The sequence below is a fragment of the Pongo abelii genome, chromosome 2 (genome assembly GCF_028885655.2).
Source record: "Pongo abelii isolate AG06213 chromosome 2, NHGRI_mPonAbe1-v2.0_pri, whole genome shotgun sequence".
Taxonomy (NCBI): domain Eukaryota; kingdom Metazoa; phylum Chordata; class Mammalia; order Primates; family Hominidae; genus Pongo; species Pongo abelii.
Genome location: NC_085928.1, coordinates 117087258 through 117111429, shown reverse-complemented (window position 1 = coordinate 117111429; position 24172 = coordinate 117087258). Strand labels below are relative to the sequence as shown.

The 24172-nt window shown below is 42.6% G+C and overlaps 1 protein-coding gene across 1 annotated transcript; it reads left to right on the top strand.

The window, feature by feature from the left end:
* The first annotated feature begins 730 nt into the window (after positions 1-730).
* APRG1 (APRG1 tumor suppressor candidate) lies at positions 731-18951 on the top strand. The gene is given in 3 exon segments (XM_009239214.4): positions 731-1235; positions 1237-1261; positions 18665-18951. Coding segments are annotated over 3 exon segments (513 nt in total). The 5' UTR covers positions 731-1034.
* Positions 18952-24172: the final 5221 nt, after the last annotated feature.

The following is a 24172-nucleotide window of genomic DNA, read 5'->3' as shown; positions in this document are numbered from 1 at the left end:
ATGAATGAGTACACTATAGTGGGCATTCACTGGATGTGTTCCCAGCATCCATTTCCCTTTTGTAACTAGCCTTTTCCCTTTTTTCCCTTGGGATGCTACCTCTCCTCATTTCTCAGCCTGTGGCTTTGCTTGGGATTGGACCGACGTCTAGTTACTGGGTGTGGACTACTTCCCCAGCCCCTACCCCAAAGACTTAATATAATCAACCTTTCTTACTCACCTTCCCTTCCCCACCACAGTGATCTGTTTAGGAATGGACACGTGACCCATCTGTGACCAATGAGAGTGAATTTCAGGATTTATTCTCTCTTTCTCTATAAGGATATGAGGTCTGGAACAGCTGCAGTCATTTTGCCACCATGGGAAACCTGGGACATCCCAACTGACTCCATGAAGCCTGTAGAGAAAGCTAATAAGAAGGCAGAGAGAAGAGGAAGAGAGTCTTGGTCTTTGGAAATATCTTTTGGAGCTGCTGGATCAAGTATCACTTGAAGGTAGAACTAAATCTGCACTTTAAATTTACATATCCAATAAAAAGTTCTATATGTTGTAAGCCAGTTTGAGGTGGATTTCCTATCACTTATGGCTAAAAGAACCCTTGCTTATTCTATACCTAACTCACAGGCTTGTTGTGAGGTTTAAATAAAATAGCATTTAGTGAAGCAAGGTACACAAATAATACTCAATGAATGGTAAGCAATATTGTTATGATGCATTTATTTTTACAGCGTTATGTGACCTTTTTATTCTCTACTCCAACATTGGCATGTTTCTGTTATTCTTTTCAGTATTATTTAATTTATTCCCAAAGGAGAGCGGCTATGAGTATTGCCCAGCCACAGGCTCTCAACCACCATCCCGAGCCTCAGATTCTCCTCACACAGCCACAGCTGTACCACATGGCCCACGTGGTATGCGTCTAATTCCTCTGACATCTAATTTTCACTTTTTGGCAATATTTGTCTCATCAAGCTTTACACATAAATATTTTCAGCAAAGTGCTCTAAATGCCTTTTTCAGAAATCTGAATCCACATGAAAACAATGGCAACAAGAAAAAGGTGTAAACTTTCCAGAACAGGCCCAGAATTTGAAAATGTGATAAAGAGGTTATTGTGCACCCGAACTTTTCACACAAGAATTAGAGGAGATTTAACACATGGAATAATAAACAGAGGAAGGCTGGCTAATGCAGAGCAGATGGGCCTGCAGGGCAGTGCTCAGCATTTCAACATCTTTCCCCCTGGACCTTTGGACTCAAGGTGATTGCATGCTGGTGTCTTTAGCTAAAAATAAAGTTAATGCCTTTGGGGCAATCATAAATATGGCTGCTTCAGTTTCTGGGGTGACTGGTGGTCTAAAGTTTTCAAGAACCTACTATGTGAAAGGCATTTGACATTCACTAATTTAATCCCAACCACTACTCCATTTTGAAGGAAAAAAAATGAAGGCTCTGAAAGTGTAAATCACTTACTGAAGGGCACACGGCCAGGATGACACTGGAGCCAGGATCACCCCTAGGTCTGTCTCATTGCATATGTCATGGCTCTGCAAACTGGGGCAATAGGTGAGCAGGGAAAAGAGTCATGGCCAAATAAAATTGAGACATACCGACACACACACACACACACACACACACACACACACTCTTACACAGTAACAGCCTTATTAAGGTATAACTAATGTACAATAAGGTGTACATATTTAAAGGATACTATTTGATAAGTTTTGACATATGTCTGTACCTGGGAAACCATCACTACAATCATGATGGTGAGCATATCTAATACTCTCAAAAGTTTCCTCTTGCTTTTTGTAATTCCTTTCTGCCATCCCATGTGTCCCTCCCACTCCTGATCCCAGACAACCACTGATCTGCTTTCTGTCACTATAGATTAGTTACATTTTCTAGAATTTTATATAAATGAAATAATACAATATGTACTATTTTTCTGTCTTCTTTCACTCAGCAAAATTATTTTGAGGTTCATTCATGTTATTGCTTGTTTATTCCTTTATATTGTTGAGTAGTTATTCCATTGTATGACTATGCCACAATTTGTTTATCTATTCATCGACATATGGATGTCTATAGATGTTTGCACTTTTGGGCTATTAAAAATCAAGTTGATGTGAATGTCTGTAGACAAGTCTCTGTATGACATATATTTTCTTTTCTTTTGGATAACAACCTAAGAATGAAATGACTAAATTATATTGTAGGTACATGTTTAACTTTTAAAGAAACCATTAAGCTGTTTTCCAAAGTGGTTGCACCGTTTTACCTTCCTACCAGTAGTGTATGAGAGTTCCAGTTCCCCAACATCTTCACCAGTACTTGGTATGGTCAGTCTTTTTAATTTTTGTCATACTAATAGGCATGTAGTGGTATTAAGTCTCTTATGGTTTTAATTTGTATTTCCCTAATAACTAATAATATTGAGTATATTTTCATGTTTTTGTTTGCCATCTATACATCTTCATTAGTTAAGTGTTTATTCATATTTTGCATATTTTTATTGAGTTCCTTCTTTTTCTTTTCTTATCATTGAGTTTTGAGAGTTCTTTACATATTTGAATACAAGTCATTTAATAGATACATGTTTTGCAAACATTTTCTCCAAGTCTAGCCTTGTATTTTTATTTTCTTAACAGTGTCTTTTGAAGAGCAGAAGATTTAAATTCTGGCTAAGTCCAATTTATATTATACGTCACTTTAACTTCTGTTTTACATTTTAAAAATCTGGCCAGGTGTGGTGGGTCATGCCTGTAATCCCAGCACTTTGGGAGGCTGAGGTAAGCAGATGACTTGAGGTTAGGAGTTCGAGACCAGCCTGGCCAACATGGTGAAACCCCATCTCTACTAAAAATATAAAAATCAGTTGGGTGTGGTGGCAGGCGCCTGTAATCCCAGGTACCCAGGAGGCTGAGGCATGAGACTCACTTGAACCCAGGAGGCAGAGGTTGCAGTGAGTCAAGATCATGCCACTGTACTTCAGCCTGGGTGACAGCATAAGGCTTCATCTCTAAATAAATACATAAATAAAAATCTGAAAAAATAAAAATCTTAGTTACATTCTGAAAGTTTCCTTGGCTTGATTTTATAGCTCACACATTTTCTCTTTGGCAATCCATTCTATTACTGCTCAGCTTATATGTTGAATGTTTTAAATTATCAAATTTTAAATTAACTTCCCAAATAGAAATCATTCATGGCTGGCTGCAGCAGGTCACGCTTGTAGTCCCAGCACTTTGGGAGGCTGAAGCAGGCAGATTGCTTGAGCCCAGGAGTTCATGATCAGCCTGGGCAACATGGCAAAGCCCCGTGTCTGCAAAAAATACAAAAATTATCTGGGTGTGGTGGTGCATACCTGTAGTCCCAGCTACTTGGGAGGCTGAAGCAGGATAGTTGCTTGAGCCATGGAGGTTGAGGCTTCAGTGAGCTGTGATCACATCCTAGGTGACAGAGTGAGACCCTGTTTTAATAAATAAATAAATAGTCATTCACTATGTTTGCATATGGTAATCTTACCGCTCCCTGATAGTTTAATTATTCAGCCCAGCTCAGCTATCAGCTCTATTTCTCCAGGTGCAAGTTCTGCATTTGGTAAGAGGATGATGTCTGTTGCACAGAGATAGATTTCCACAATTGCTTAGTGAGTCTTAACTGAAGAATGATCTTTGTTTTGGGGGATCCCTGTTAGCCTGTCTTTGATTGTTTATTGCAGTCTACCTCCAGGAGACAGGGTGAGAGTCAGACATAGAGCAGCCAGGGAGGCATTTCATGGGGAGGGAGCTCCTTATTCTTTCTTGATGTCACCAGTCCCCTGGAACACTGTTTTAGCTCTGGGTCCTAAAGGCTCATACTCCTGGTTCCTACATGGGGGCAGACACCTCTATTGCTCTGTTGCTGCTTAGTCCAAAGGGCAATGTTAACCTCACAGTTGCTACTTTGGTGCCCCAGCTCATTTCCCTTCAGGTATGCAGAGCTACTACTGCTCCCAGGCTCTTCTACCTCAGGGCTTTTTGATTTTTGTTTTTTGGAGACGGAGTCTCACTCTGTTGCTGCTGGAGTGCAGTTGCGTGATTTCAGCTCACTGCAACCTCTGCCTCCCAGGTTCAAGTGATTCTCCTGCCTCAGCCTCCCGAGTAGCTGTGATTACAGGCACCCATCACCACATCTGGCTAATTTTTGTATTGTTAGTAGAGACAGGGTTTCACCATTTTGGCCAGGCTGCTCTTGAACTCCTGGCCTCAGGTGATCTGCCCACCTTAGCCTCCCAAAGTGCTGGGGTTACAGGCATGAGCCACTGCACCTGGTTACATGACCAGTTTTAGACAATGAGTTTTGAGAACTTATGATGTGTATAGTTTTAGGACTGAACTTTTACTTGATGATGTGAGACCTTCAATGTGAGACCTTCAATGGGTCAATGAAATAATTCAAAGGGAAATTTAAAAATTTCTTAAGGCAAATGAAAATGGAAACACAGCATACCAAAACTTAAAATGGTAGGGTTTTGAGTAAGTAGAAGAGCATAAAGAAGAAAAGAATGTTGATCCTAGAAATATTCTATCTGAAGTAGAAGTTGCATATTCCTGGACTTTAACTTCGCAACTATAGAGGAGGATATATAATCATAACACATGTTTTGGCTCAACTGTGAGCAATAATTATGAAGCCATAATAAAATTAGCACTATTTATTGGTTTTCAGTATTTACGATTGAGCCAAAATCAGAACTATGGTGATAGCATAAAATGCAAATGTCATTAAATTTGATTACATAAAAGTAAAAGTAGAATAAGAGAAGTTTTCTTAGTATCTTAATCTTTTAAATTGGTGGGTCAAGAGATTGCAAAACTTAATGAAACGAGAAATAGCTGTTTATTACTTAAAACTGTAGAGGTCATCAGTAGAGCAATGCTTCTTCAAGTGTGATCCCTGAGCCAGCAGCATCAACCTCTCTTGGGATCTTGTGAGAAATGAAAACCCAGACCAAATGAATCAGAAGCTCATGGGGTGGGCCCCAGCAATCCATGTTTTTTGTTTGTTTGTTTGTTTGTTTTTGAGACGGAGTCTCAGTCTGTTGCCCAGGTTGGAGTGCAGTGGTGTGATCTTGGCTCACTGCAGCCTCCACCCCCCTGGGTGCCCCAGCTCATTTCCCTTCAGGTATGCAGAACTACTATTCAAGTGATTCTCCTGCCTCAGCCTCCTGAGTAGCTGGGATTACAGGCGTGTCGTACCACGCCCAGCTAATTTTTGTATTTTCAGTAGAGACGGTGTTTCACCATGTTGGCTAGGCTGGTCTTGAACTTCTGACCTCAAGTGATCCATCCACATTGGCTTCCCAAAGTGCTGGGATTACAGGTGTGAGCCACCATGCCTGGCCTACTTCAAGGCTTTGACTATCCTTGGAGCCACCTCCCATCTCCCATTTTTATGCAGAGTGTTTGCCCACATGAGCTTCAGTATAGGGATCCTTTTAAAATCTGATTTGACTGCCTTGCATATTTCAGGGAATTTTCAAGATTTCTTATTCATAAGGAAACTCCTTCCAGTTTCCTAACATCGTCATGGATCAAAACCACATTTGTCTCATTTCTAGAGACCTGTGTTGGGAGGGTCCTTGGGCTCAGGTCCTCCAACCTGAACAGAATCTGTAGGCAATATTTGCATCAGTAGAATAATCTCTTGGTATTTGAAGACCCCATGTGTGCAGACCATATATGCTATATGTTGCCATAAAAGTTTGATTTGCTACTTTGATGCTTGCATTTTCTTTGGAAAAGCAGCGGGGGTCCACCTGCGGAGGGGACAGTATAACCATTTTTAGAAATGAAAATCTGAGCATTCTCTCCCCTATTAAAAACTTTTCAGTGGCTCTTGTTGCCCTTCAGATGAAGCTTCAACTTGTTTACAGGCCCCCCAAGCTCCATTTCCCACCATTTGTTCACCTCCTCTCTTGCTGTCTCTATTCCAGCCTCAGGTAATTTTTTCCCCTAGTTCTACAAAAGGGCCCTGCTCTCCTACCCTTGAACATCCTGTTTTTTCTGAACAGAACATTCGCCTTTCTCTCCCTGCTTCCTTTCCTCTGATTCTGATTCATCCTTCTGATCTCGGATTAAAGGTTCCTTTCTCAGTGGGCTCAGACACCTCTGGGGTCCTGACTCACATCCACAGAGCCTCACCTCTGATTCCAGTTGCAGCCATGGCTGCTGTACTTTAGTGGACCGCTCTAAGTCATGCTATCCACTTTGCAGAAGGTTCTGATGGGATCTGCCCCCACACCCACACTTGTGACCTTGTTGATGGGTCCTTATTTGCTTGTTCCTCCTTCTCTCGCACTTCTGAGTGTCTTGCTTCCTGGGATCAGATCCCAAATGAACCATCTATACCTGATTCCTTGTCTTAGGCTCTACTTTCAGGGGGTGGGAGTAACTCAAGCTAAGCCATTTATAGTCTGGATTAGAGCCCTGTGGTTTTCCAGGGGGCAAAAATGCTAATTTTAGATCTGGAAAGAAGATCTCAGTGAACCCTACACCAGGTAGCAACTATCTGGTAGGAGGTGCACAATTTCATTTGGATCCTAGGAAAAATCCAAGCTTTCATTCTCATTTCTGGACATCCTAGTGCCTCTTCTAATCTCTGTTATGTTGAGGCAGCCCAGAGTAGTGGGAAGAACATGGAATTTGTAATGGGTCTTCAGATTCTGGCTCAGTTATACTCCTGCTGTGTAGTCTAGCAGAAGTCATTTAAAATTTCTGAGGCCATTTCTTCATTTGCCAAAATGAGATAACCCAACAGAGGCTCTTGTTACTCAAAGGATCTCCACCAGGACAGGATGCTGCACAAAAGAGTGGTTACTTAGACAGCCGGGGCATGCATTTCTTCATCTTGTAAATGAAGGGCTTGCCTTAGGAGACTGCTAAGGTACCTCCTGCTGTAACATTCTAAAGAGACAGTTCTTTTCAAACTTGGTGGTAGGATACAGGCAGTATCTATCTTGCTTGCCATAGAATACTGGTACATAACATGCCCAGGAGTCAGGCTGCTTGGGTTGAATCCAGTTCTCATAGCTGCATGAGCTTAGCCAGGTTTCCAAACCTCATTGTATCTTAATTCCCTCATCTCTTAAATGGGGGTGATAAGAGCACTTACCATAGTGCTGTTGAGAGGACTATGCAAGGCCACACATGCACAGCACTTATTTGATGTGGTGGATTAAAGATGGTGCAAATTCTTTGCTACTCTTCCCCTTGAGAGTTAGAGTCTAGCTCCCCTCTCCTTGGGCCTGGACCAGCCTGGGTGGCTTGACTGGTGAGTAGAGTAAAGCAGAAACGACATTCTGGGACTTCTGAAGCTGGGTCCTAAGAAACCTCACAGCTTTCACCCAGGTGTCTTGGCACGTGGTCTCTGGGAGCCCTACCCCACCACATAAGAAGTCTGACTCACCTGAGAGCACCATGTGGGAAAGGCCCCGTGTAGGTGCCATGATCAACAGTCCCAGCTGAACCCAGCCATTCAGCCATTCCTTCCAAGGTACCAGACATGTGAATGAGGCTGGCTTAGGCCCTCCAAAAAAGCCCAGTCACCAGCTGGCTACCACTGAGTAACCTCAGCTAATGCCACATGAAACAGAACTGAATTGCCCAGCCAAGCCCTGCCCACATTACTGCCCACAGAAGTGTAAGATATAATAAAGTAGGACTGAGATGGGAGGATTGCTTGAGCCCAGAAGTTCTAGTCCAGCCTGAGCAGTGCAGCAAGAGTTTCTCTCTAAAAATAAATAAATAAATAAATAATATTAAAGTAGTTGTTTTAAGCCACTAAGTTCTGGGGCAGTTTGTTATGCGGCAATAGATAACTGAAATACTTGGCATATAATAAATGCTTAATGGATACAGGTCAGAGCATTTTGATGTCAAATTTCATTACCCATGATCAATATGTAAGAGTATCCAAGTTTGAGAGATTACTGCCCTGATCCCACCTTCTATGACCTCCTCTGTCTCTACCCCTGGGATTCTCCTAGCAATGCTGGGACTTATTTTTCCATCTGGTGCACAGTGTGCCTTCATCTGCTAAAAACCTCATAAGTCCTTGTTAACCATCTGCCTTCTGCATAAAGGACACCACACCAAACAGCCCCCAGACTACTTTTTTTTTTTTTTTTTTTTTTGAGGCAGGGTCTTGCTCTGTCACCCAGGATGGAGTGCAGTGGTGTGATCACAGCTCACTGCAGCCTTGACCTCCTGGGCTCAAGTAATCTTCCCACCTCAGCCTCCTGTGTAGCTGGAACCATAGGCATGTGCCACCATGCCTAGCTAACTGTTTAATTTTTTGTAGACGTGCGGTCTCACTGTGATGCCCAAGCTGGTCTTGAATTCCTGGGCTCAAGCAATCCTCTTGCCTTGGCCTCCCAAAATGCTGGGATTATAGGTGTGAGCCGCCACACCTGGCCCAAACCATTTCTAATTCTACCTCTGCCATCATCTCCATGGATAACCTTAGACCTACCTTCTGGCCCCATTTCTCTATTTTTATTTTTATTTTTATTTTATTTTATTTATTTAGTTTTTCAAAACAGGGTCTCACTCTGTCACCCAGGCTGGAGGGCAGTGGTATGATCTCAGCTCACTGCAACCTCTGCCTCCCAGGTTCAAGTGATTCTCCTGCCTCAGCCTCCTGAATAGCTGGGATTACAGGCACACACCACCATGCCTGGCTAATTTTTGTATTTTTGGTAGAGATGGGGTTTCGCTGTGTTGGCCAGGCTGGTCTTGAACTCCTGGCCTCAAGTGATCTGCCCGCCTTGGCCTCCCAAAGTGCTGGGATCACAGATGTGAGCCACTGTGCCCAGCCTCCATTTTAAAATAAAGGTAGAAGTGGACACTTTCCAGGGGCACATCCTGTTTCTGATGTAGATACATAGCATGTTTCCCCTACTTCATCCTCTGCTCCTTCACAACCTTCAACTTTTTGGTATTTCTTTTCTTTCTTCATCCACTGTTTTTATCTCTTTCCCCCATTGTTTAAGCTTTTCCCCCCATTGGTAAGCCCAATGTCACTTGCATAAAGAAAAACCCTTCCTTGACCTCATATAATCCTCCAATCACCACCTGATTTATCCTCATTTCTTACTTCCACCATGTTTCTCTTTAACTGGCAAACTCGTTTTTTTTTTTAATTATACTTTAAGTTCTAGGGTACATGTGCACAACATGCAGGTTTGTTACATAGGTATACGTGTGCCATGTTGGTGTGCTGCACCCATCAACTTGTCATTTACATTAGGTATTTCTCCTAATGCCATTCCTCCCCCAACCCCCCACCCCCCGACAGGCCCCAGTGTGTGATGTTCCCCACCAAGTGTCTATGTGTTGTCATTGTTCAACTCCCACTTATGAGTGAGAACATGTGGTGTTTGGTTTTCTGTCCTTGTGATAGCTTGCTGAGAATGATAGTTTCCAGCTTCATCCATGTCCCTGCAAAGGACATGAACTCATCCTTTTTTATGGCTGCATAGTATTATTCCATGGTGTATATGTGCCACATTTTCTTAATCCAGTCTATCATTGATGGACATTTGGGTTGGTTCCAAGTCTTTGCTATTGTGAATAGTGCCACAATAAACATACTCATCTATGTGTCTTTATAGCAGCATGATTTATGATCCTTTTGGTATATACCCAGTAATGAGATCACTGAGTCAAATGGTAATTCTAGTTCTAGATCCTTGAGAAATCACCACACTGTCTTCCACAATGATTGAACTAATTTACACTTCCACCAATAGTGTAAAAGCATTCCCATTTCTCCAGATCCTCTCCAGCATCTGTTGTTTCCCGACTTTTTAATGATCGCCATTCTAACTGGCATGAGATGGTATCTCATTGTGGTTTTGATTTGCGTTTCTCTGATGACCAATGATGATGAGCATTTTTTCATATGTCTGTTGGCTGCATCAGCGTCTTGTTTGAGTAGTGTCTATTCATATCCTTTGCCTACTTTTGGATGGGGTTATTTGTTTTTTCTTGTACATTTGTTTAAGTTCTTTGTAGATTCTGGATATTAGCCCTTTGTCAGATGGGTAGATTGCAAAAGTTTTCTCCCATTCTGTAGGTTGCTTGTTCACTCTGATGATAGTTTCTTTTGCTGTGCAGAAGCTCTTTAGTTTAATTAGATCCCATTTGTCAACTTTGGCTTTTGTTGCCATTGCTTTTGGTGTTTTAGTCATGAAGTCTTTGCCCATGCCTATGTCCTGAATGGTATTTCCTAGGTTTTCTTCTAGGGTTTTTATGGTTTTAGATCTTACATTTAAGTCTTTAATCTGTCTTGAGTTAATTTTTGTATAAGGTGTAAGGAAGGGATCCAGTTTCAGCTTTCACGTATGGCTAGCCACATTTCCCAACACCATTTATTAAATAGGGAATCCTTTCCCCATTGCTTGTTTTTGTCAGATTTGTCAAAGATCAGATGGTTGTAAATGTGTGGTGTTATTTATGAGGCCTCAGTTCTGTTCCATTGGTCTATATATCTGTTTTGGTACCAGTACCATGCTCTTTTGGTTACTGTAGCCTTGTAGTGTAGCTTGAAGTCAGGTAGCATGATGCCTCCAGCTTTGTTCTTTTGGCTTAGGATTGTCTTGGCTATGCTGGCTCTTTTTTGGTTCCATATGAACGTTAAAGTAGTTTTTTCCAATTCCGTGAAGAAAGTCATTGGTAGCTTGATGGGGATGGCATTGAATCTGTAAATTACCTTGGGCAGTATGGCCATTTTCACAATATTGATTCTTCCTATCCATGAGCATGGAATGTTCTTCAATTTGTTTGTGTCCTCTTTTATTGCATTGAACAGTGGTTTGTAGTTCTCCTTGAAGAGGTCCTTCACATCCCTTGTAAGCTGGATTCCTAGGTATTTTATTCTTTTTGTAGCAATTGTGAATGGGAGTTCATTCATGATTTGGCTCTCTGTTTGTCTATTATTGGTGCATAGGAATGCTTGTGATTTTTGCATATTGATTTTGTATCCTGAGACTTTGCTGAAGTTGCTTATCAGCTTAAGGAGATTTTGGGCTGAGACAATGGGGTTTTCTAAATATAATCATGTCACCTGCAAACAGGGACAATTTGACTTCCTCTTTTCCTAATTGAATACCCTTTATTTCTTTCTCTTGCCTGATTGCCCTGGCCAGAACTTCCAACACTATGTTGAATAGGAGTGGTGAGAGAGGGCATCCTTGTCTTGTGCCGGTTTTCAAAAAGAATGCTTCCAGTTTTTGTCTGCTCAGTATGATATTGGCTGTGGGTTTGTCATAAATAGCTGTTATTATTTTGAGATATGTTCCATCAATACCTAGTTTATTGAGAGTTTTTAGCATGAAGGGCTGTTGAATTTTGTTGAAGGCCTTTTCTGCATCTATTGAGATAATCATGTGGTTTTTGTTGTTGGTTCTGTTTATGTGATGGATTACATTTATTGATTTGCATATGTTGAACCAGCCTTACATCCCAGGGATGAAGCTGACTTGATCATGGTGGATAAGCTTTTTGATGTGCGTCTGGATTCGGTTTGCCAGTATTTTATTGAGGATTTTCACATCGATGTTCATCAGGGATATTAGCCTAAAATTCTCTTTTTTTGTTGTGTCTCTGCCAGGCTTTGGTATCAGGATGATGCTGGCCTCATAAAATGAGTTAGGGAGGATTCCCTCTTTTTCTATTGATTGGAATAGCTTTAGAAGGAATGTACCAGCTCCTCGTTGTACCTCTGGTAGAATTTGGCTGTGAATTCGTCTGGTCCTGGAAGTTTTTTGATTGGTAGGCTATTAGTTATTGCCTCAATTTCAGAACCTGTTATTGGTCTATTCAGAGATTCAACTTCTTCCTGGTTTAGTCTTGGGAGGGTGTATGTGTCCAGGAATTTATCCATTTCTTCTAGATTTTCTAGTTTATTTGCATAGAAGTGTTTATAGTATTCTCTGATGGTAGTTTGTGTTTCTGTGGGATCAGTAGTGATATCCCCTTTATCATTTTTTATTGCATCTATTTGATTCTTCTCTCTTTTCTTCTTTATCAGTCATTCTAGCAGTCTATTTTGTTGATCTTTTCAAAAAACCAGCTCCTGGATTCATTGATTTTTTCAAGGGGTTTTTGTGTCTCTATCTCCTTCAGTTCTGCTCTGATCTTAGTTATTTCTTGCCTTCTGCTAGCTTTTGAATTTGTTTGCTCTTGCTTCTCTAGTTCTTTTAATTGTGATGTTAGGGTGTCAATTTTAGATCTTTCCTGCTTTCTCTTGTGGGCATTTAGTGCCATAAATTTCCCTCTACACACTGCTTTAAATGTGTCCCAGAGATTATGGTACATTGTGTCTTTGTTCTCATTGGTTTCAAAGAACATCTTTATTTCTGCCTTCACTTCATTATTTACCCAGTAGTCATTCAGGAGCAAGTTGTTCGGTTTCCATGTAGTTGTGTGGTTTTGAGTGAGTTTCTTAATCCTGAGTTCTAATTTGATTGCACTGTGGTCTGAGAGACAGTTTGTTGTGATTTCTCTTCTTTTGCATTTGCTGAGGAGTGTTTTACTTCCAATTATGTGGTCAATTTTAGAATAAGTGTGATGTGGTTCTGAGAAGAATGTGTCTTCTGTTGATTTGGGGTGGAGAGTTCTGCAGATGTCTATTAGGTCTACTTGGTACAGAGTTGAGTTCAAGTCCTGGATATCTTTGTTAACCTTCTGTCTTGTTGATCTGTCTCATATTGACAGTGGGGTGTTAAAATCTCCCATTATTATTGTGCAGGAGTCTAAGTCTCTTTGTAGGTCTCTAAAGGCTTGCTTTATGAATCCAGGTGCTCCTGTATTGGGTGCATTTTTATTTAGGATAGTTAGCTCTTCTTGTTGAATTGATCCTTTTACCATTATGTAATGGCCTTCTTTGTCTCTTTTGATCTTTGTTGGTTTAAAGTCTGTTTTATCAGAGACTAGGATTACAACCCCTGCTTTTTTTTTGCTTTCCATTTGCGTGGTAGATCTTCTTCCATCCCTTTGTTTGAGCCTATGTGTGTCTTTGCACGTGAAATGGGTCTCCTGAATACAGCACACCAATTGGTTTTGACTGTATCCAGTTTGCCAGTCTGTGTCTTTTAATTGGGGCATTTAGCCCATTTGCATTTAAGGTTAATATGTTATGTGTGAATTTGATCCTGTCATTATGATGTTAGCTGGTTATTTTGCCCGTTAATTGATGCAGTTTCTTCATAGCATCAATGGTCTTTACAATTTGGCATGTTTTTTCAGTGGCTGGTACCAGTTGTTCCTTTCCATGTTTAGTTCTTCCTTCAGTAGCTCTTGTAAGGCAGGCCTGGTGGTGACAAAATCTCTCAGCTTGTCTGTAAAGGAGTTTATTTCTCCTTCACCTATGAAGCTTAGTTTGGCTGGATATGAAATTCTGGGCTGAAAATTCTTTTCTTTAAGAATGTTGAATATTGGCCCCCACTCTCTTCTGGCTTGTAGGGTTTCTGCCGAGAGATCCACTGTTAGTCTGATGGGCTTCCCTTTGTGGGTAACCCGACCTTTCTCTCTGGCTGCCCTTAACATTTTCTCCTTCATTTTAACCTTGGTGAATCTGACAATTATGTGTCTTCGGGTTGCTCTTCTTGAGGAGTATCTATGGGTGTTCTCTGTATTTCCTGAATTTGAATGTTGGCCTGTCTTTCTAGGTTGGGGAAGTTCTCCTGGATAATATCCTGAAGAGTGTTTTCCAACTTGGTTTCATTCTCTCTGTCACTTTCAGGAACACCAATTAAACATAAATTTGGTCTTTTCATGTAGTCCTATATTTCTTGGAGGCTTTGTTTGTTTCTTTTCACTCTTTTTTCTCTATTCTTGTCTTCTTGCTTTATTTCATTAATTTGATCTTCAATCACTGATATCCTTTCTTCCACTTGATTGAATAGGCTGTTGAAGCTTGTGCATGCGTCACAAAGTTCTCATGCTGTGGTTTCAGCTCCATCAGGTCATTTAAGGTCTTCTCTATGCTGTTTCTTCTATTTAGCCATTTGTCTAACCTCTTTTTAAGGTTTTTTAGCTTCCTTGTGATGGGTTGGAACATGCTCCTTTAGCTCAGAGAATTTTGTTACTACTGACTTTCTGAAGCCTACTTCTGTCAACTTGTCAAACTCATTCTCTGTCCAGTTTTGTTCCATTGCTGCTGAGAGCTGTGATCCAAAGAGGAGAAGAGGTGCTTTGGGTTTTGGAATTTTCAGCTTTTCTGCTCTGGTTTCTCTCCATCTTTGTGGTTTTATCTACCTCTGGTCTTTGATGTTGGTGACCTACAGATGGGGTTTTGTTGTGGATGTGCTTTTTGTTGATGTTGATGCTATTTATTTCTGTTTGTTAGTTTTCCTTCTAACAGTCAGGCCCCTCAGCTGCAGGTCTGGTGGAGTTTGGTGGAGGTCTGCTCCAGACCCTGTTTGCCTGGGTATCACCAGTGGAGGCTGCAGAACAGCAAATATTGCTGCCCGATCCTTCTTTTGGAAGCTTCGTCCCAGAGGGGACCCCTGCCTGTATGAGGTGTCTGTCAGCCCCTACTGGGAGGTGTCTCCCAGTCAGGCTACACGGGGGTCAGGGACCCACTTGAGGAAGCAGTCTGTCTGTTCTCAGAGCTCGAATGCCATGCTGGGAGAACTACTGCTCTCTTCAGAGTTCTCAGACAGGGATGTCTAGGTCTGCAGAAGCTGTCTGCTGCCTTTTGTTCTGATATGCCCTGCCCACAGAGGTGGAATCTAGAGAGGCAGTAGGCCTTGCTGAGCTGTGGTGGGCTCCGCCCAGTTTGAGCTTCCTGGCCTCTTTGATTACACTGTGAGCACAAAACCACCTACTTAAGCCTCAGCAATGGCGACACCCCTCCCCACTCCAAGCTGCAGCATTGCAGGTCGATCTCAGACTGCTGCACTAGCAGTGAGCAAGGCTCTGTGGGCATGGGACCTGCTGAGCCAGGCACAGGAGGGAATTTCCTGGTTCTGCCGGTTGTGAAGACTGTGGGAAAAGCGCAGTATTTGAGCAGGGGTGTACTGTTCCTCCAGGTACAGACTGTCACGGTTTCCCTTGGCTAGGAAAGGGAAATCCCCCAACCCTTTGCACTTCCCGGGTGAGGCGACACCCTGCCCTGCTTTGGCTCACCCTCTGTGGGCTGCACCTACTGTCCAACCAGTCCCAATGAGATGAACCAGGTACCTCAGTTGGAAATGCAGAAATCACCCGTCTTCTGTGTCGATCTTGCTGGGAGCTGCAGACCAGGGCTGTTCCTATTCGGCCATCTTGGAAGCCTCCCTAACTGGCAAACTCTTAACCCTTCAGGGCTCAGCTGAGATGCTGCAACTTCAAGGAAGTCTTTTTTTTTTTTTTGAGACAGGGTCTTACTCTGTTACCCAGACTGGAGTGCAGTGGCCTAATCTCAGGTCACCGCAACCTCCATCTCCCAGGCTCAAGTGATTCTCCTGCCTCAGCCTCTCGAGTAGCTGGCATTACAGGCATGCGCCACTATGCTCTGCTAATTTTGATATTTTTAGTAAAGACAGGGTTTCACCATGTTGGCCAGGCTGGTCTTGAACTCCTGACCTCAAATGATCCACCTGCCTTGGCCTCCCAAAGTGCTGGGTTTACAGGTGTGAGCCATCGCGCCCAGCCCAAGGAAGTCTTTAGAGACTTCCTCCCACCCTACACAGTACCCTTCATTTGTAGTCTTACAGCACTCTTACTGACCCTCTACCCCATTTCAACCCCTTTCATACTGTGACTAATTGGTTAATCATCAGCTTCCCTTGCTAGACTGCCCTCTGCAAGGGCATGCCGTATTCATTACAACAGATCAAGCAGTTAGCCCTCTTGGGTACTGGCACATAGATCTCTGCAACTCTCCTTCCTTATTGGCTGACAACAACAAAAACAACAACAACAACATCTTCTGATACTAACACCACCACCATTGGTTAAAGCTTTCTATATGCCAGGAATTGTTCTAGTCATATTACTTGAATCTTGCCAATAACTCTATGAGTAGGTATTCTTTTTTTATTATTATTATACTTTAAGTTTTAGGGTACATGTGCACAACGTGCAGGTTTCTTACATATGTATACATGTGCCATGTTGGTGTGCTGCACCCATTAACTCGTCATATGAGTAGGTATTCTTATCCCCATCCTACCATTGAGGAAACAATCTTGGAGAGGTTAAGTAAGTTGTTTTGTTTTGTTTTACTACTGGTCAATATTGGAGCTGAGGTTCAAACCCAGGAAGCTGACTCCTGGGTCAAAGAATCCCTTTTGGGAAACACTTCACCTCTGGTATTGGCTTTGGGCTTTGAAACACATTGTCCTTTATTGTTTTTTTAACAATGAATGAGCTTTGTATGTGCAATTTGCTCTGCTTCCCTATGCCGTCTTTCCTAAATGTGACTGTTGGTGTCTTGGTGGCCCAGAAGTGCCTCCAGCTCCCCACATGGATGTCCTGGGTTCAAAATGCATCTTCTTTATTAGAACCAAACGCACTCTCCCTCCTTATCACCTTTGCTCACGAAAGACACCCATAGCCCCGCTACAGTGAAAAATCAGCGCTGCGGGGGGAGAGGTGTATTCCGAGCAGTCGTTACGGCATCATAGCAGATCATGCATTCCTGAAGTTTCGGCTCTCATGGCTTCATGGATGGAGAGTTGAGGCTCCTGATGGGATTCACCCTGTCTGAATCAGAGAGCTGTAATGGAATAGGGCAAAAGGAGACATTCCATTACAAAGTCAAGCCATGGTAAACAGCCATAGCCAAAGGAAATAGAAGAAAGAAAGAAAGAAAAGAAAAGAAAAAAACCAATTATATACAGAAGGAGGATGGCAAGTTGCTGGAAGACAACCAGTTCGCCTACATCTTAAAATTCTGGAACAAAGATGTGGCCACGTTTCTTGAGTCTTTTATAGGATCTTTAGACTGGTATTTCTTGAGTTCAGCGTCCACAGGGAACTGAATGGATGTTAGGTGGGCAAGCAGACAGCCAATTTTAAGTACGTGTTTCAAAAGACTCATCAAATTTTTAGAAATAAAAATAAAGCATAATATCTTAAACTTATTTATCATTTTCATGTCAGTAATGGGGAAATATTATTTGAAGTTAATAATTTACAAGTTCTGTATCTGGGTCTATTGGATACATCTGTTTCACAACAAGTAATTTTTAAGTGGTTTTCACACTTTTTATTTCTTTAGATCCTAATTCATAATTATAGGTGGTTGCAAATGAAAACAAGTGTTTGGTGGCTATCTAAAATTATTCTGATTATTTAGATAGAAGAGGACCCCAAAATTATATTGTGATTTCATACAAAACACTAATTTAAGTGTTTGCCAGATGCTAAGTTGACAAACATACTTTATTCAGAGTATTGGATGGTTCAACTCTGGAAGCAGCAGAAAATGGATTCTGTTGTTGTTTGAACTATATCAACTTGCTTAGGCTGGAGTTATGTTTCCCAGAATCCCCTTCTCTGAGTGGTCTCAAGTTAGAATTGGTCCAGAGAATAATTTGCACAACGTTTGGAAGGTAGAAGTGAAGCAGCCATCATTACTCTCTGAAGATTGTCAGGATTGGATGTGACAGACAGATGCAGAGGTGCTGGCGTGTTCCATTTATCCTTGCTGTCCTCCTCTCTGTGGCCGGGTATTCCTCCTGGCTGATGACCTTGTTGACCTGCAGTGGTCCTGGCCCATCACAAGATGCATGGGGAATGTAATTAATTTATCATTGCATCTCCAGTGTATGGTGCAGATCCTGTCTTATCAGTATCTTAATTGGTCATTGAATAAACACATGTGTATGGTTTTGTATGCATTGAATTTTGGCTACTCAGCATTGGGAAATAATAACATAATTTTCTGGAGAATCATCCCTGTCCCACATTTAGTCAATGTATGTTGGGTAAGGTTTATTTCACGCCTAGCTCCACCGACCGCATGAGTTCAGCCAGGCCAATCAAGTTATTACATTCACTTGGCCACAGTGATTGGCTCGGGGATGGAACATGACTCAGCCTGAGCCATTAAGATGTGGTGAATCTTTTGCTATGACTGTCACAACAGAGGCACATGACCTTTTCTGCTGGACCTGAACCTGGGAGGATATAGACCTGACTCTGTTGGCAGCCATTTTGGTGCCACACTGAGCCTGAGAATGAAGCCAACATTGTGAATAGCAAAGTAATGAGAGAAGAAAGAAGACTGGGTTCTGATAATATTTGAGCCCCCTGGATTGAGCTGTGCCTGAAGTCAGTATCCCCTGGATTTCAATGATATGAACCAATAACCACCCTCCCCCTTATTTTTTCCCCTCAAACCACTATGGAGTGGGATGTCTGTGATGTGGAGCATAAACTCTCCACTCACACTGAATAGTTTCAGTTTCCCTTTAGGAGCAAAATGCCTTTTTCAAATGAATGTTCACACAGAACCCCATTCCACAGCAAGGTTAATAGCAGAGCTCATGAAGACCAGGCCCTGCTCTCTTGCCCTCCATCCCCCAAGTTCTGAAGCAGTTCCTGATGCCTCCGTGGAACGCTGGTCTTGGCAGAACACAGTTAGAAAACCATTAATTTAGCCCATGTCTGTTATTTTAAAGGTAAGAAAACTGAAGTTCAGAAAAGGGAGGGGACTGACTCAATCCCAGCTGCTGGCAGATCTGGGACTGCAAACCAGCCTTCCATTGCTCCACGCAGGTGTCTCTTCTCATGTGGAATCACGGCATTGGATGGACTGAAAAGAGGAAGAGGCTGCAATGGGGCAGCACACCTGGTGTGTGGGGATGCCTGGAAAACAGAATTAGGAGAGCCCTGGGTCAGCATTGCTCTGGCACTGGCTGGGCTGGGGGCTATCCTGATTCTAGAATTATCTTGGTTCCTGGGATAGAAATGTCCCTAGAGGGGAGAAGTTCAGTTCAATCCAACATCCTTATATTGCAATGAGGATAAAGACCACAGACCCTATGGCCTGTATGACCCAGCTGCCCATTTCTAGGAACCCATTCCTACAAAAATGACAACAAGCGTGTGCAAAAAGCAACAATGACAAACATACCCTGGAATGCTTTCCCTGTGTGGTTTGTTATAGTAAGATAGTGGCTACAGCTTATATATCATCAACAGAGGACTGGCTAAAAGATGGCACTTCATTCTGCAGAATCTTTTGCTGTAGTCAAAAGAACAAGTTAGATCTATACGTATGAACATGGAAAGGTGTCCATGACTTACATTAAGTAGAAAAATTAAGTTGCAGAACGATATTTATAGTATAATTTCATACTTACAAAAACCGTTTTCTAAAACTGTGTGTGTAAAAGGGCTGGAAGGATACATCCACAGTCTTAATAGTGGTTACACTGGGGGAGGAGAGTTGGGGCTTGAGGCAGACTTTGGCCATTCAATTTGGATGGGGGCCAGAGACCCCCCCCCTCTCAGATCTGAGACTGCTGTACTTACTTTCCTGCCTCCTTTGCAGCACAGGCCATGACAAAGACTCTGTTAAATCACCTTGGGTGGGAGGGGACAGGGTGTTTCCTCTGTCTGGCAGAGGGGGCTGCAAGGTCAAGTTCCTGACAGAAGTGGTGCTGTTTCCTACTGTAGCATGCAGTGGTTATGTACTGTAGTGCTTAACGGTGGCAGAGGCAGCTTCAAACACACCACCACACTGGTCAACTTTGGGGTCTTACTCTTGGAAGCCTGGCCTGGAGCTTCCCTCTCACATTCTGTGAACCACCCAGTATCCTTCTAGTAAACTCTTCTGCTTCATTGTTTAGAGTCAGCTGAGTTAGAGGGACTTCTGATTATTTTATACATGTCATCTGATACCTAAATATATGTATACATTTTTTAACCAAACATATGTAAGAGGATACAGATGATCTCGCCTAAAGGAGCATGCAGTGCATAGAGGTGTGTGCCCCTGCCCTGTTTTGTATTTTATTTTATTTTTTGAGATAGGGTCTTGCTTTGTTGCCCAGGCTGGAGTGCAGTGGTGGGCTCTCAGCTCACTGCAACTGCCTCCTGGGTTCAAGCGATTCTCCTGTCTCAGCCTCTCGAATAGCTGGGATTACAGGTGCACGCCACCACACCCGGCTAATTTTTGTATTTTTAGTAGAGACGGGGTTTCGCCATGTTGGCCAGGCTGGTGTCGAACTCCTGACCTCAGGTGATCCACCCGCCTTGGCCTCCCAAAGTGCTGGGATTACAAGTGTGAGCCACCACCCCTGGCTCGCTGCCCTGTTTTGAACCAGGGTTTTCATGAAAGAGGTGAATGTGCTGACCATTAAACAGCAACTACAGCAAACTTGGTTTGCAGTGAGACGTTTGCTCAGAAATGTTCTTTTGTTTTTAAATAAGCAACTTCCTGACCTACAAGTTAGTCTTAGGCATGGCTCCCTCACTGGGAAAGTTGTGTCCTGTGCAGGCTGCACTTCCCACTGTCCCTGTGCATCTGCCTGGGCCTTCTTCCTCTTGGTTCTTGGGTAGACTGACTCTGTCCCCTGAAAGACTGGTCCTCTGAGGAGACTGAAGTTTGCATGTCACACAGAGCCGGGAGATCTGGCCCTGGAGGCAACTAGGGGACAGCTCCCGACGGCTGCTCAATTAGTGAGTTTCCTTTGTACTTCAATTTGGGTAAGCTGGGCTAATTAATAAATGGACTTGAGAATGACAAACCTTCATGGCCAAGGTCCAAAATGTCATGTTGGTGGAAGATGGCAAAAGTCTGGTGAGAAGGATGTCAGAAGTAAAAGGACTAGGTACCAGGAAATGAGGAATCAAGATAGCATTGTCCACAACTACTAAAGGTCTGTGTTGATTTATTTCTTTGCTTTTTCACTGACCTTTTGATATTTGAATTTCACACATCGCTGTCTTAGTTTGCATCCTCCCGAAGCAGTACCTGAAAGAAGGATTCAAGTGCAAGTGGATGAATTGAGAAACAGTCATTCAGGGATCACCATTCAGGGACTGGAGAAGTAAGACAGGGAAGGAAGGAAGCCAATGGAGAGTGTGTTATTGAGGAAGTTACCACTGTGGGCAATTGGTGCTCAATGCCTCTGGGGAACTCTGGGAGCCAGTGTAGAATATACAGCTCAGAGTTTTTTCATTGGAGCAAAGGGAGTCATTGGTTGAGGGTTGCTCCAGGGAAGTGTTCATTCTCTAGCATTTCTGGCCTGCCATGTGTGTGGGCAGAGAGGGCTCCAGTGATCAGGAAGCCTTCCGACAAAGAGTCTTGGATGCTGGCTGTTGGAAGTCAGGCCACATGCACAGAAATATCACATGCTGGTGGCATCTGCGTGGAGCATCCACAGCATTTGCTACAAGTTTCTTTCCTTCTTTGCACAGCTCATGAAATTTGCCTGCCTTCTAATCAGTGCGTGGAGACTGCAAGGTAAGCAAAGAGCTTCACTTGATCTTAGGTGATCATAGACGACTGATCTCATTTATATTCTGTTTAGGTATCCATGTTTATAGTCAAAATATATCAAATTGCTTAATATCCATGCCACACACAGAATAAGATAACATACCTGGTTTTTTAAAAATAACTTCAGCGGCAAAATACATACTATTTTAACAGCATCCAAATTTGAGAGAGAGGTAAAAATATATTCCCTCTTATATAGTGAGATGGATGGAAACCAGAACAGAAAGCCCTGAACCCTTGGGGTTACCCATGTAAATACTGTGAGGGCCTACAATGCACTGAGGGAGTGGCTTCTTGGTGTTGCCTATGGTCATTTGCCACCTTTTGTGATGAGCCTCCAATTGGGACACCTGGCCATTAGGTCCTAGTTACTCAGGAAGCTAACCTGTTAGTCACTAAATTCACTGTACTGTAGTTTTCCTAGGGAAAAATAAGTGCTGATGCATGATGTATTGCAGTTATTTGAAAACATGCCTCAAGTTTTACATCATCTGTATCTTAATCCCTTTGGGCTGCCACAACAAATTGCCACAGACCAGGTAGCTTAGAAACAGCGGAAATTTATATCTCTCAGTTCTGGAGGCTGGGAAGTCCAAGATCAAGGTGCTGACAGATTCAGTGTCAGGTGAGGGCTCACTTTCTGGTTCGTAAATGGTGCCTTCTTGCTGTGTCTTCACATGGTGGAAGGGGCAAACAAGCTCCCTTGGGCTTCTTTCATAAGGGCACTAATCCCATTTATGAGTGGGTGGACTTAAGTGAGGAATGGTTCAGACAGCCAACAAGACTATCAAGTACCCACCACAATAGGTTGTTTTAAAGATGAGGAAACAGGGCCTCAAGGAGGTAGAGAAATGCCTCATGTTCCACTACCGGTCAAGAGCAGAGCTAGGATTTGAACCCAAGTGGTCTGATGGCCCAGCTCCTGCTGTGTTCTTTCCTTCTGCTCTGTCATTCTGGTATGGGTCATGTCTGCTCTTGCTCACGTACTTTGTAGGGGACAGAGTTTTGAGAATAGGAGGTTTGGGGGAAGAGGGGAAGGAAAGGAGGGCAGGTGGGGACTGTTGGAACAGGGACCCAACCCAGGGAGTCAGACTTGTTGGAGGCTGCCTCAGGACAGTCAAGGACACTGAATCCACTCACTCTCCACTCTCCCTCCTCTCTGTTAATTGGTTTGAGGAGAGGTCTGTGTTAAAGAGCTGGAGCCTGATGAATTATTGTTATGATTGTGGGAAGGAATGGATGCTCACAGGCGCAGACAGAAAAAAAAAATGAATTGGCCTATCTAGATACTTCCCACAAAATGCTTTCAGTTCCACATTAATTCCAAGTTTGTCTCTTAAGCACATTTGGAATATGGAAATAATCTTAGAATGTCACAATCTAGAATATAATTTAGATAAGCTGAGAACCAAAAGAGAAGACCGCATTGCCTTGTCTGTCAGGCCAGTGTGGGTCCGATTTAATGACTCCTGATGATATGAGGTTGAATTGGGCAGCAGATTGGACACATAGCTATAGTGCCAGCTATTCATGTTTAAAATGTCATTTTAGACTGGGTGCAGTGGCTAACGCCTGTAGTCCCAGCACTTTGAGATGCTGAAGCAGGTGGATTGGTTGAGCCTAGGACTTTGAGACCAGCCTGGGCAACATGGCGAAACCCTGTCTCTACAAAAAAACAAAAACAAAAACGAAAAAACCCAAAAACCAAAAAAATGAGCTGGAAGTGGTGGCACACACCTGTAGTCCCAATTACTCTGGAGACTGAGGTTGGAGGTTCTCTTGAGCCCTGGAAATGGAGGTTGCAGTGAGCCGAGATCATATCACTGCACTCCAGCCTGGACAACAGAGTGATACCCTGTCTCAAAAAATAACAGTAAAAATAAAATGTCTTTTTAATGCAGTCATGCACCACATAATAACATTTTTGTCAATGATGGATGATAAGATGCTGGTCCCATAGATCATAACGGAGCTGAAAAATTCCTATTGCCTAGTGACGTAGCAGTCATAATGTTGTCATAGCATAACGTACGTCATAGCATAACGTATTACTCACATGTTTGTGGTGATGCTCATGTATGAGGCTGGGCAAGGTGGCTCTTGTCTGTAATCCTAGCATTTTGGGAGGCTGAGGTGGTAGGGTTGCTTGAGGACAGGAGTTGGAGACCAGCCTGGGCAACACAATGAGACCCTGTCTCTACAAAATAACAAAAAAATCCAACTTACTATGCTGCCATATATAAAAGCATAGTATATACAATTATGTGCTGAACATAATACTGGATAATGATAATAAATGACTATGTTATTGGTTTATGTGTTTACTATACTATACTTTTTATTCATATTTTAGAGTGTACTTCTACTTATTAAAAAAAAGCTAACTGTAGAACAGCCTCAGGCAGGTCCTCCAGGAGGTGTTCCAGAAGAAGACATTGTTATCATCAGAGATGACAGCTCCATATGCGTTACCGCTCTGAAGACTATCAGTGGGACAAGATGTGGAGGTAGAAGACTGGTATTGATGGCCCTGAGCCTGTGTCGGCCTATGCTAATGTGTGTGTTTATGTCTTCACTTTTAACAAAAAAGTTAAAAAGTAAAAATAAATTTTAATAGAAAAAAACTTACAGAATAAGGCTATAAAGAAAGAAAATATTTCTATAGCTATACAACATGTTT